This window comes from Fomitiporia mediterranea, assembly GCF_000271605.1.
Source record: "Fomitiporia mediterranea MF3/22 unplaced genomic scaffold FOMMEscaffold_15, whole genome shotgun sequence".
Taxonomy (NCBI): domain Eukaryota; kingdom Fungi; phylum Basidiomycota; class Agaricomycetes; order Hymenochaetales; family Hymenochaetaceae; genus Fomitiporia; species Fomitiporia mediterranea.
The window spans coordinates 530785-543883 of NW_006760400.1; the positions used below are offsets into that span (position 1 = coordinate 530785).

The window sequence follows — 13099 nt, forward strand, 5'->3', positions numbered from 1 at the left end:
ATATGAAGGCTGATGCCTCCCCGTTGCTAGATTAATTACCAACCATGCATTCCCCTACCTCTCTCTCTGTATTCATTCTAAGCATTTTAATACCTTTATCCACTTCCAGTAGCATAAGCAAGAGATATTCAACGAATACCGGTTTTTATGGATTTATACCACAGAAAAGTAATATGAAGTGCGTTGTATTGTGGTGGGTGTCCTTCCGTTTAGTCTTACCGGACCTTTTCAAGCTCGTGTGGCATTAGAGGAGATCCGGATGGATATGTGAGTTGTTACTAGCTCGAAGCGACTAGATCAGAGAAGGATAACTAAGGCTCGCTACAATCTACAAAGCAAGTTCTCATGAGTCCAGTAGTGAGTCATGGTACACAAACAATTTCATGTCTTTCAAATTAGTGCCAACAATGTATTGATCTTTCTTTACCAAAAGCAATATAGAAATTCCACAGGAAACGCGTGTGGAAAGAAAGTAAGAGTTTCAACACCACCACCTGTAAAGTTGCATGAGGCTATTGTTTATGATGTGGTATGTAGAGTATCCTTATAAAGACTCACATCAAAATGTCTGACTGATATTTAAGTGTGTGGATTGCCCGAGTGGCGACCTTGATTTATCCCCAAAACTGTATGACTACCTGTATCCTCCAGGTGATCTTCAACACGTCAATAAATATGGACTTATGGACGGAACTTGGGATTTTATCTAACCTGCAAAGGTTGCTCTCTCCACTTAACTAGTACTGTAGCAGCATCATGTGTAACCTTAAGTAGCTATTAGCTTTCCGAGCCATGCCAGTACAAGAACAAAGCCCAGTCAGTGAAGTTTAGAAGACCTCTAAATCTGGTAGGCACAGCCAGATTTTTAGATCGGTTGCACAGATGATGCATTGCAGCTACAAGTTCTGTTACTTAGCAGTGCAAGAGTGGTGTATGTAGAAGGTGTGAACAAGGTTGCTGATAGCCTGCTTCGGCATGAGCAGTCGGAAAATGTTGAGAAGCAGTGATTTGCCTCAACTGGTACAGTAGAACGATGGTTGTGATTTAGTCATATGCGTCTAAGATCACGTTTGTGATTTTATTTAGCACTCAGTACATTTCAGTTCACAATGGGGCAAGTTGTTACAACTGCAGACAATCTGCAGCGTCGCCCAAACTTGAACTTGAAGATGGTCATACGAAAGAGTCAGTTGTTACATAATCGTGAGTGATAAGAAACCAGCAAGCAAAACGCGTGCATGTTTCTGTGTGACGGTAGTGACGCTACGCGTCTCGCGTTACCTACATAAGTTGCTCGCGTCTCACTTACTCCCAAAACTCCTCTCGCTTTCTACACCCATCACCCCAGCACCTCTCAACCTCAGGCAACTACCACAAATACACAAAAAATGCCTCGTGCCGCTACCCGTAAGAAACTCTTTCGCTCTGCTGCCATCTCTATTTCTTCTTGGTGCTAAGACGTCTATCCTCTTCGTATTCAGAAACAGCCACTAAAGCCGCAACGCGCACTGCCAACACGAAGACTAAGAAAGGCGACGGTGAAGGTATTATCATTTTAATTCTTTCTTACTATCATCCTATTTTCCTAACAGAGCCGTCATTCTGTATAGGCAAGGCAAAGCGTGCACCAAGCGCCTACAACGTTTTCATGGGTGAACAACTCAAGATCTGGAAGGAGAATAATCCCGGAACGCCTATCAAAGAAGGTATGGCTGCTGTAAGTTATTACTTCCCTTTAGTTTCCTCTTTTCTCCTTTACTCACCTTTATACCGTGGATTTAATAGGTGGCAGCCTTGTGGCGTGAATCTCCTCAGAACCCAAAACGTGGTCAGGCACCCGCAGAGCCGAAAGCAAAGAAGGCCAAGGCGGACAAGGAGAATGCAAAGAAGCCCTCTTCGAAGAAGCCGAAGTCCAAAGCATCTAAAGCAACTGACGAGGACGAGGGCGAGCAAGACGAAGAATAAAGGGTAGAGAGTACGTAATCCGAAGAGAAAATCAACTGCATATATGCACGTTTCTAATCAAGTACTTTCTGCAGTTCGTCCAGCCGGGATACCAACCCTTTACCGATATCCTATTTATTCTTCAGTCTCTACTCTCGGCTACTTCTCATCGTCTCGGCTCAGCTCTCGGTTTTCGTATGTCCTTTTAATTCCACTGACTTGATCTGGTGACATGTCTACAATATGCCATCGTATACGCATGTACTTCTAGTAGTATAGAGTATCGGCGCTCGCCAGTGCTTGTTTGTGCTTTTAGTCCAATAGACGCGCACAGTGCTCTTCAACCTAGTGCTGGATGGAGGTGAACAACAATGTGAAGTACGCACTTAAATTACTCAAGCACCAAGCGAATACACTAGGATAAACAACAACAATGGGAATAAGGATAATGTGCGTACAAGTCTAAATAATCAAATAAATGGGATGAAGAAGGTCCAAACATGAGCTGATAGAGGTTGAGTAGAGGTGACACGGCGAGTAGCCAATCCAACAGAAAATAACGCGGGAAGAAGAAAACGGTAAGAACTCGAAAGAGCAATCCAAGAAAAAGTCAAGCAAATGTGTCGAGAGTGAAGCGCTGTGAAGGAATGAAGCAAGTAAGAGGTATCGCATAACAAGAAAGAAATCCAATCCAGTTCAATCCAAGAAGTCGAATAGAAGCGCCAGGAGTCGACCAAAAAATTCCACTTCCCAAATCCACAACCTAATCCTCATCCAACCCACTACTCCTCACAAACGGTGTATTCCCAAACGGTGTCCTCTCCAAGGACCGACCTTCAGCATCCCTTCCACTGATCCCACCATGCAGAATCGACGTGTCCCCTCTTCCCCCTCTCCCTCTCCTATTATTCCTCCCACCACTCTTGGAGGACGCTGCACGCGAAGCAGACGCAGACGAAGAAGGCAACGGGACACGGCGTGGAGTGTCAAAGCCCGACTCTGGTCCTCCTTGTCCAACATCTTCATACATCCCCATCCCTCCTGGTCCCATTCCCATCCCTACTCCTGCCCCCGAAACGCTCCCGGACGCACGCGACGAAGGCCTCGGAGGAACGAACCCTACCCCACTCGCAGGTGTCGCACTCCTCGAACCTCCAACAATACTCCCACTCCTGCGTCTTTCATCAAACCCTGCTCGGCGCTCGTCAAATGCATATGGGCCCGTACTCGATCCTGTTCCCTGAGAGTGAGTCTGCGAGAACGTACGCGTACGCGCACGCGGCGTTATTGACCTCTCTCTCCTCGTCCCAAACACTTCTTCCTCTTCGTCAAGCGAGGGATCCGTACCAGGGTCATGAAACGCATTCAAATCTCCCATTCCCATGCCTCTCGCGTGCACCAACTCTTCCACACTCTCCATCCCCGCACCCATACCCATACCAGCAGGCTCCCTCCGATGTCTCGCCTGTCTCCTCCCAAGTGATTGTCTCCCCCCACTCCCACCTCGATGATGATCCCCAGCAAAATAATCTGCCGCACTACCTGGTCCCGTTCGTTCATGCTCCGGCGAAGTCACAGGCGTCACAGGCGGCATATGCCCACCCATACCCATACCAGGGAACGGCTGCATCCCAGGTGGCGGAGGCGCACCAAAGTCAATCGGAGGTCCGCTCATCCCCGGTGAGGTCGGAGACCCAAAACTCATAGATGGGTGAGACGGCCCGCCGCCTGTAGTATTATTGCCTGGACTGGGCGGCGGACCGTACATGAACCCCGTTCTTGACGGCGGTCGTTGGGGTTGCATCTGTGGCTGATGATGTGAATGCGAATGCGAATGCGAATGAGCATGATGAGGTTGATGAGGTTGCTGCACCCCCCAACCAGGAGAACTCGTCTGGTCCGCATGCATCACAGGCATCCCATCAGGCAAAAGGTGCGAATGCCTCGTCATACCCGTATGCACCGTATCAACGCTCTCCGGCCGACTAGGTGGTTCAATAGTGATCCCTGAGAATCAAAGAAGCGCATAAGAAAAGAGCGCGCACGCATAATTAGCTCGTCGAATCAATGAGGTCATTTAGTATAGGTATAGGAAAACACGCGTACTCACCTGGAACACTCGACCCACTCTCTGCACTCCACTTCCTTTCTCCCAATGACTGTCTTTGCAAACGCGCAACACGGGAAGGAACGGGGAATCCTGTCGTTTCTGTGCGAGCAGATGACGTGGTGGAAGACGAGCTAACCGACGTGGGGCGTCGATTGCGTTGTCGGGCAAGGGCTGCAGCAGATGCTGGGACAGAGTCAGCTGCAGACGGCGGGCGTATGGGAGGTTCGAAACGATGGTTGAGTCCTTGAGCGGGACGTGGAACGATCTAGGCGGAATCGTAAGGAAATGATCAAGAGCAGAAAAGTAAGAACGTACAATTTCTTGCTGTGGCAAACCATGTCTCCTCATTCCACGGGACGGCGGTCGCCTAGGCTCACTGCTGGACGACTCAGACGAAGTTGCATATTGCGAGTAAATACGATCCGCAGACGCAGTGGCGAGTGCAGCAGGATCGCCCATGCTGTGATGCCTGGGGTGTCGACGTGGGTCATGAGGATGGTGTCCTTGTGGATGACCGGCGTGTGGTGGTGGACGCGTGGCTTGAGAAGAAGCTGGACGAGTCGGATAAACCTGCGCAGGTACTCCTGTTGGTGTTTCGGGCTCTGGACGCACAGGAACGGGAGAACGGATGATGATGTGATCCGGCTCAGGATGTTGCGCACGAGGATCAGGGACAGGTTCAAAATCGTCGTATTCCAATGGCGGAGGTGCTTGACGAGGTCCAGGTGTCCCGCTTCGACGAGAGTTAGGTCGGGGGGTCTCACCTCGACGGGGGAGGGTAGGTATGGAGGCCGGAGGAGGGACTGGGAGTCCCCATCCCGGCGTTGATGCACGTCTAGATGGAGGAGTCATTTCTTGACGGATGACTTCGGGAATAGGCGCTGTTCGCCAGTCTTGTTGAATCGGTGTAGAGCGACGGATTGTCGGCGTTGCAGCACGACGAGACATGATCGGCACGGATTCCGGCGGCGGGACTGGTAGAGGGACATTTGAAGTCGGAGTATGCGGCACTTCGTCGTCATCGTCATCTTCATAGATGGGTCCTCTTGTTCTTGAGTGAGTACTATGTACTGGTGGAACGTCTGCACCGATACTCCAAAGTGCTTCTCTTCTCCCTTCTCTAAAGCCCTGCTCTCTTGCCCGCCTTGCGAGCTCTCCCTCTCTAAACTTCTCTACAGTCCTTTTCATTCGCGTAACTGCATGTTCGGCCTTCATACGTTCAGCGTCACTCGCAGCCACAATCGCATTAGCTTCCTCCAACTGTTTCTGTGCATTGTCCAACTGCATCTTGTATGCTCTCAACTCTGCCTGAGCACGTACAGCATCCTTCTGTTCCCTCGCACGTGCAATCGCCAGTCCTTTTAATCTCTCCGTGCTCTCCAACGCAATACGTTCCGCGTCTGCAGCGCGACGCGACTCGGTCTTTATGATATCATACGCACGCGCCAGTTGTACCTCACCAGTCGTATCCGCCTCAAGCCGTTCATTGATCAACGCACGGACGAGCTCGCGTGCGGTTGAAGATGACGTCTTCCGACTTCGCTTTGCAGAAGAGCTTGCAGTGCGGCTGCGACCAGCACCAGTAAAGACACGGGATTTCGGATCGGAGTCTTCTGCATAGTGCTGCTGAGATCTGCCTGGAGCTGTGGCTGAGGAGAAATAGCCACTGTTGGGGTCGTCTTCAGTAAATTTTCCTGGGAAATGATGATAGGTCTGCTCTGGGATGTAGTCACTTTCGTAACCGTTAGCCGGGCTGAGTGGCAACAAATGAGAACGGCGTGAGTGCGTGAATTGTGAGAATGAAAGTATAAAGACGTACTCTCTGTAGCGAGAAAAGTCCGCCTGCGCTGGCGACATCGTGGAGGAAGCAGAAAGGAGAGAAAAGACAGGCTCACGGCCAGAGCGAGGATTTCATTCCTCTCTAGCGTCTCGCTGACGATGATCGCCAATCAATAAATTCATCGTTAATTCATTCCATAATCGTGGAGATATTTATCCTTTTATGATGATGAGATAAATGGAGTCACGTGTTATTGCAATAAAACTGCTACCGAGAATTGCATCCAGTTCCAGTGTACGGTACTAGTAGCGACATGAACAGACATCATCTCATTTAATTTGACTCGCCTAAAACTATGCATGTCCTCGACCTCTCTACCCCTCGCGCTGCCTCACATCTACATCATATACCCAGTGATGTGATTTGCACTGCCCAATACATACTTTCCTCTTGGCAAGTGGGAATAGGTAGTTCAACCCCAATCCCTACCTACCATTGACTTGAGTCGAAGGCAATTGTAATTGGTCCGCAATATGAACCATCAGCGCTCGCTACTTCGCCGATTCTCCCGTGGTCGTCTGAGCTCCGTTGCCTGATCTCATCTAAGAAGCCATGCAGTAACAGCGACGGTGATGCTCAGTCCAGCAGCTTACTAGAGGCACGTAATGGAGATAACGGATATGTAAAATTCGCCGGCTTGACCCCATGGCAACGTTTCACGCAGAAGTCATTGACAAAGTCCATTCAGAAATAACCAGTTTGGAAATTTTATGAGCTTTCTTGATGCGACTCGGAAAGTGTAAAGCGCTCACGTACCACGTTGATCCCTTACATCAATGATTGCCGTGCCTCATCCCACTGCATAAAGCTTCCGGAGCAACATTTATCAATTGTGAGTCCATTATAGCTCTGCAACCGACAAACTAGCTATGCAGAACTACGTCCACGTGCAGGGTCACTACGACGCAATCACAGCGCATTGTCCTGCCCGAAGTTGCTCGTTACTTTTCTCTTCCAGTCTATGTTTCATCCATACGTCCACGAGCATGCAGCTATCGAACCTCCTGCTACTCGTCATTCTCCTCGCATTACGAGCATGGGCTCAATCAGGACCCACCTCTTGGACAGCATCCCCATTTAATCCTCCCGCTCTCCCTCTCGCTGTCCGTTCACCTTACCTCAACGTATGGCTAACACAGGGCAACGATCCTCCTTCACCATTCGATCTCGACGCCGTCCACCCCTGGGCTATGAATTCAGTAAGTTTGCGTTAAGTAAAACATTTCGCCGTTGACATTATGGCTATATCGCTCTAGCCCGTAGGGTGGTATGCAAATGCTGTAGTAGATGACACTGAGCATAGACTGCTCGGTCAGTACACCGACAACAACAATGTCCCGAACCAGACGGCCGTTGAATTCACTGCAACGAGGACATCATTTCTCTTGTCGGCTGGACCTGTCCAATTCAACATGTCTTTTCTGAGCCCTGTAGAAGTAAGTTTTGCGAAAGTATATTGAAAACAAGTATCTTACAAATCAATTCAGCCGAATAATTTCACACTTCAGTCGCTTCCTTTCTCGTATTTATATATAACCGCGCAGTCTACCGACGGCCAGTTGCACCGGGTCAGGATGTACTCTGACATTGCTGGTGGTAAGTATCTCTCAGTCGAATTTTGCTACAAGGCTCAATACCGTGCATCTAGACCTCATAGCAGGTGATCTAAGCCAAATTGTCGAATGGTCATCCGAAGACACTTCCGATTATGTCGTCCTTAGTATGCACCTCCAAAATCAGGTACCATTTGTCGAGAGCAACATTCACCCTCAAGATGCTACGTTAATCAACGCGTTCAAGAAGGTAAATTGTCCTCTGCACTTGTTTTACACTAGCCAACGAATAATTTCTATTAACGTATCTTTCTAGATTGGAAGTGGGACGACCTCATGGGCAATATCCAACATCGATAGCACGCGTGGTGTACTTGTTAACAATCCATCGGGTGGAAACCTATCCAACCAGGCTGATCCTCCTTCGGACTTTGGACCTGCCTCATCGTACGCATCTACTCTTCTCTATTAACATAGCTCTAAATGCAAATGGATTCCAGAGGTGACGGAGGAAAAAACTCACCAGTTCTCGGGATATCAATTGACTGGGGAAACATCAGCTCTACGCCAGAGCCCGCTGTGTGGGCTTTCGGCGTATACCGAAATCCAACGATACAACGTCTAACACCAGAAGGGTCATTTGAGAACAGGAGCCCGTATTTTGCTTCGGAGATTAGTGATCCAGTCACTGCTGTATGTGAATACCTTCTATCAAGCCTTTGGGAGTCCTTATACACTTGGTTGTACAGGCAAAGGTTGTGCTAGACGACTTTCCGCGAGCATCGTCCGCAGCACAAGCTCTTGACACGCAGATTCGGGCAGATGGGGAAACTTTTTCAACCGAATACGCAGATCTCCTCGCGTTAAGTGCGCGTCAGGCAATGGGATCTATGGACATCACAATTCCTCCATCGTCGGGTGGTACATGGGATACCTCGGATGTAAAAATCTTCATGAAAAATCTCGGGAGTGTCGGTTCTGATAACGGGTATGTACTTTATGGTTTCTCCTTCTCACTTCTACAAAAATTGACTACTGGCGGTTTAACAGGACTTTAGCGAGTGTGAATAACGTGGATGCACTTTATGCTGCGTTCCCTGCTTTCCTATATCTTAATCCTGAGATAGGGAGGTGCCTTCTCGAGCCTCTCCTCGAGTTCCAGGATTCTCCTGCCTACAAGTTGCCGTATGCAGCACGAAATATTGGTATTCTATCCCTTATCGGAAAAGTAGCATGACTTAACACTTCCATCTAGGTTCTACATATCCCTTTGCGACCGCCGGTGACATTAATACTCCGCACATTTATGGCGTTGATGGTAGCCACTTCCTTGCGTGTATGGAGAGTCGTTCCTAATTTGCCTTTACTCGAATAGAATCTGCGAACATGATTATTATGATTTTGGCATACTCGTTGGCCTCAGGAAACGGTACGCTGATCCAGAGACATGTAGGTCACTCATGCATTGGCTGCATAATTCATCTGACACGTCATTATAGTACAACCTGATGCGAAACTGGGCGATCTACTTGAGTGGCAACGCGATTACTCCTTTCAATCAGTAAGATTATTCGGTTAGTCTTACGGTTTTATCTTACGGCGGTGCTCCTAGATCATCTGGAGACTTCAGTGCAAATACCGATTTCACAAGTCCCAATCAAACAGATCTTGCATTGAAAGGAATTATCGGGATTGCAGCAATGGCCCGAGTCGCTGAACTAGCTGGTTTAGTGAGCGACCAACAGAACTTAAGCGTAAGTAATCCTATCAAACTTTTACATTTAGTCTGCGACTGAAAGTTCAAATTTGCCTATCAGGCGACGGCGAGTTCCGCCTTGCAATTGTGGCAAGACCAGGCTGTCTCTGCGTCACACGTCAACTTCTTTTATGGGAACTCTAGCTCAAGTGGAATGATGTACGACCTATATGCTGACAGGCTACTGCGCCTCAATTTGGTCCCAGACTCAGTATATACGCTGTTAACTGGATTCTATCAGAACGAAGCTGGTTAGCAGCATTTATTTCCTCGCGCTGAATTTTCCCTGAAAATTCATTTTTATAGGTTCCCTAAAATACGGGATACCGTTGAGCAACTCACCAGGTCAAAACACGACAACAAGTAAGTGTCTGCCGTGTTCATAGCCAAGCACTTAATGCCCGAACTTCATGACTCTAGACTCGATGATGTTTACCGCAGCAACGGCGAATAGTAATGCAACTCGGGATCTCCTAGTTTCTCAGATACACGCCTACGCATCAAATAACCTTAATAGTGTACCTTTTACATCGATGTATGACCCTGTTTCGGGTCTCGGTGGGCCGGGAACAAGTACGGGTATAGCTAGGTACGCTCCTCTCGCCACGATTCTAACATTTCGAAGAGCTCATCTCGGACTCAGCCCTGCTCAGGGCGGAATATTTGCATTGCTTGCTCTGAAGTGAGTATTTACGTTTCTGCTCCACTTCACTCATTCAATTCGCGTTTATCAAAATGTCTTAGTACGACATCAAAATCAGTGAGCGTACCATTCATCGAGCAGTCCTCGAACGGATCATCCGGCTCGAGTAAACCGAAAGCCGGTCTTATCGCAGGACTAGTCGTAGCATGCGTAGCTATTGTTGCCTTCCTATCCCTCGGACTATATTTCTTCTGGCGCAAGCGTCGAGCACGGCGAAACGCAAATCGTAGTCCAACGACAAGCAAAATCGAACCAGCTGGGTTCGTTCAACCCTTTCCTTTATCGCCAACGTCGCCGGATGACACCTCGTTCCATGATACTGAGTTTCAGCGTGAGGAAGGGACAAGAACATACGAAAAGTTCCAGTCAACTATCCTGGATACAACTGGACCGTGTACACAAAGTTCGACGGTGCCTAGCTCGCAGGCGGCAGCCACAGAGCGTTCACCAGTGGTCGAAGCACTCCGCTCGGAATTTAATTCTCTCAGACAAACAGTGGAGCGGATTGTGCAGGAGCGACGTGCGGCAGATGAGCCTCCGCCTATTTATTCAGACTCAGCCGTGTCGTGGCATTCATAGGACCTTACTTCATGTAGATTGTCATTTTACTTCATTTGTTTCTCTCTAATTGCATTGTTATCATGATTTCTCCTGGGTTAACTAATAGAAAAGTCAATACTTCTGTGACTCTTCTGACATTCAATCTACAGTCTACTCACTTCAGTTACACCGGAAGCCATGTACAACATGCTTGCATCATTCTTGCCATATTTACTATCTTGCAAAGGTAGTCATTTTGAATACAGCCAACAAGTACATATACTAGACTCAGTATCGACAAACTTCTCCAGATCCCTATACTATTGTTGGGTCAGTTACACAGGGTCGGATCGAGACCCATTACTTAACGCAATGTCATGATGCATTAGCTACATTGATCTTCAGGAAAGTGAAAGAAGGAGGACTGACCTTGTCCAAAGTACACCAAATGCGCAGCGTCAATACCCATTGAAGGGATCGAGTCGGAGCACGTTGGGTCTTCTTCTCCAACGCATTGCTTTACATTAGCAGCAATTGCTACAAATATTATGTATTAATAATAACGCTTGTAGAACGGGATTGACTGGAGAGCGCACAGGGATCTTGGAAGTTCCAAAACTCTGTTGTACTAAAGTACAGAGTGTTGAGAAAGTAGGTAGGCGGAGGAGCGAGAACAGACGAACTGGTGACGATAACCGAAGCTCTGAGGGATGATTGTAGGAACGCCATCTTTACAAACGTTCATCAGCAAATCATTCGAGAAAATTGAAAGAAAATGCCCACCAGTCGTATGGACAGCCCTAAATGTGTTATCCCCTCCAACGAGGTTCTCAACAAGTTGTGCATACGCAGGGTCCCCAGTCCTTGGCTGACCAAGCGTGAATACTTGCAATGGTGTACCTGGGAAGTTCGAAGCGAGTGAAACGCCTCCAAGACTTGCAAGTGAGGCCCCGAGACTGTGGCCTGTAGAGATGAGTGAGAAACCTGGGTTTGCTGAGAGTTGCTGAGAGACGGTTGAGATGACTGTAGGGGCAACGCTATTGAAGGCAGAGAGGAATCCGCTGTGTGCGCGCGCGTTGTTGGTGTCCTGGACACCTGGTGAGGTGAATGGAGTGAGGACGATGTCTGCATCTGTTGCAGGATGGTAAGATACTGGCATTGCATGAGTGAATCAAACGAACCAGTGACGAAATCTTGGAGCTGTTGACTACCGCGGAACGAGACGATTATTTGCTTGTTAGTATCATCGCGAGCAATGAACCCTTGTGTATTTGTTGTATCGTTGTTAAACTAGATGAGAAGGATGAGAAATCCGTGCAATCCGTTTAGATGGTAGGAGTGTACCTGCTGGACAAGCGTAGTTCCGACTGGACTCGGGCAGTTCGCCTGGTACGCAGCCGAGGCGAACTTGGTGAAACGAGTGAGAGTATCGAGGAGGTCTTGAGATATAGCGCGTCGATGGAGGGCCGAGTCAGCAGCAGGGTGTGCTGCGGAGAGTGCGAAAGTCAGAGCAAAGACACTCAGAAGACTATACATGTTTTCCAGTCAAGCTATGATCACTGGTGACTGTTGCAAAGCACCCAAGAGCCCTTATATGCACCCTATTTCAACACAAGCTCATATTCGGGAGCGACAGAAAGCCGTAGAAACCGGCTAAGTGGCACGAGCGAGTGAGCAACATTGTATGCATTTCAAGTGAAGAGTGTGGACGGATGCTGTTCAAGTGTTATTTTATGAAAAGAAGCATCGCCATCGCTGACTCGCGCGACTACATTCATGTGTCGGAGCTATATTTGGTTACTATGTACTCACGGTGGATGAGCTCACAGAAGCGAGGAGAGCAACTAATTGAAATACCATTGCACCCGTGCATAGCTCTTCAAGAGGCAGATACATAAAAGGTAAAGAAGAGCGACATTGAACGACAGAGATACAGCGTTGTAGCCTGTGAGTCCCCGAAGTATACACGGTGAGATGAACGTGTTTGCTGCAGTTGAATGAGAAGACACGAAAACACGTTCCATTTGTACTTATTCATGATCAGTAGAAATAGCCCATTGTAGCACGGGTATCACGTGTTGCATGTTATTTCTCTGTTCTGACAACAGGTGACACAGGTCTTTCAGGGGAGACAAAAAGATAGGATTGAGAATAAGTAGAAGTATCTTGTAGACATAGTTATTATAACTCATATTCTTTCATTTAGCTGTGTGCTCCAATGGTCTAGTAGTATGATACCTTGTTAGGGTTGGCTCACTTAAAAGTTGTGTGAGTTTCTTGAGATCGAGGTGGTCCCAGGTTCAATTCCTGGTTGGGGCCTATTTTTAGAACATTTCACTAAAGTAATAGTTTTATAACTAATAATACAGTCAAACTGTTTTTTAAATAAATTTTATTAAAAAAACTTAAGTTATATTACTTATAAGTATATTTTTAAGATTTTCTTTACTGTCATTTTCATAAATATTGTCACACGTGCAATTTGTGATTTTTGTCACACTAAGTACACTCAAATACAAAATCTATCATAACTCAACTAATACTTAACCAAATTACATGATCTAAGTTGTAAAAAATATACTTTTAAAGTGTCTTTCATATCCCAGAAGAAATAAAGTAAAATGATCAAAATTTGAGTAAGATACAACACAAT

The 13099-nt window shown here is 47.4% G+C and overlaps 4 protein-coding genes and 1 non-coding gene across 5 annotated transcripts; 3 read left to right on the plus strand and 2 right to left on the minus strand.

The window, feature by feature from the left end:
- Positions 1 to 1357: 1357 nt before the first annotated feature.
- FOMMEDRAFT_23423 (uncharacterized protein) lies at positions 1358 to 2288 on the plus strand. Its single transcript, XM_007270847.1, has 5 exons — positions 1358 to 1407; positions 1482 to 1544; positions 1611 to 1717; positions 1786 to 1975; positions 2040 to 2288. Exons 1-4 carry the CDS (start codon positions 1389 to 1391, stop codon positions 1963 to 1965), a joined length of 369 nt encoding a protein of 122 aa, XP_007270909.1. The 5' UTR covers positions 1358 to 1388; the 3' UTR covers positions 1966 to 1975; positions 2040 to 2288.
- A 136-nt stretch (positions 2289 to 2424) lies between these two features.
- FOMMEDRAFT_148994 (uncharacterized protein) lies at positions 2425 to 5911 on the minus strand (the record flags this gene model as incomplete). The annotated part of the gene is made up of 4 exons (XM_007270949.1): positions 2425 to 3951; positions 4055 to 4319; positions 4370 to 5807; positions 5874 to 5911. The coding sequence occupies 4 exons, from the start codon at positions 5909 to 5911 to the stop codon at positions 2708 to 2710; spliced, it is 2985 nt and encodes a 994-aa protein (XP_007271011.1). The 3' UTR covers positions 2425 to 2707.
- A 278-nt stretch (positions 5912 to 6189) lies between these two features.
- On the plus strand, positions 6190 to 10485 carry FOMMEDRAFT_161369 (DUF1793-domain-containing protein; the record flags this gene model as incomplete). The annotated part of the gene is made up of 20 exons (XM_007270950.1): positions 6190 to 6291; positions 6346 to 6572; positions 6633 to 6726; positions 6788 to 7093; positions 7151 to 7330; positions 7382 to 7490; positions 7543 to 7697; positions 7764 to 7894; positions 7948 to 8140; positions 8197 to 8435; positions 8498 to 8652; positions 8703 to 8765; positions 8823 to 8896; positions 8947 to 9008; positions 9060 to 9201; positions 9265 to 9454; positions 9510 to 9566; positions 9624 to 9792; positions 9847 to 9885; positions 9948 to 10485. The coding sequence occupies 20 exons, from the start codon at positions 6190 to 6192 to the stop codon at positions 10483 to 10485; spliced, it is 3225 nt and encodes a 1074-aa protein (XP_007271012.1).
- A 292-nt stretch (positions 10486 to 10777) lies between these two features.
- On the minus strand, positions 10778 to 12035 carry FOMMEDRAFT_143032 (alpha/beta-hydrolase; the record flags this gene model as incomplete). The annotated part of the gene is made up of 7 exons (XM_007270951.1): positions 11791 to 12035; positions 11628 to 11736; positions 11230 to 11577; positions 11130 to 11175; positions 11043 to 11074; positions 10876 to 10983; positions 10778 to 10809 (listed from the first exon to the last, which is right to left on the minus strand). Exons 1-7 carry the CDS (start codon positions 11980 to 11982, stop codon positions 10778 to 10780), a joined length of 867 nt encoding a protein of 288 aa, XP_007271013.1. The 5' UTR covers positions 11983 to 12035.
- Positions 12036 to 12658: 623 nt separating this feature from the next.
- On the plus strand, positions 12659 to 12765 carry FOMMEDRAFT_t71. The gene has a single exon. It is a non-coding gene; the product is annotated as a tRNA-Pro (tRNA).
- The last annotated feature ends 334 nt before the right edge of the window (positions 12766 to 13099 follow it).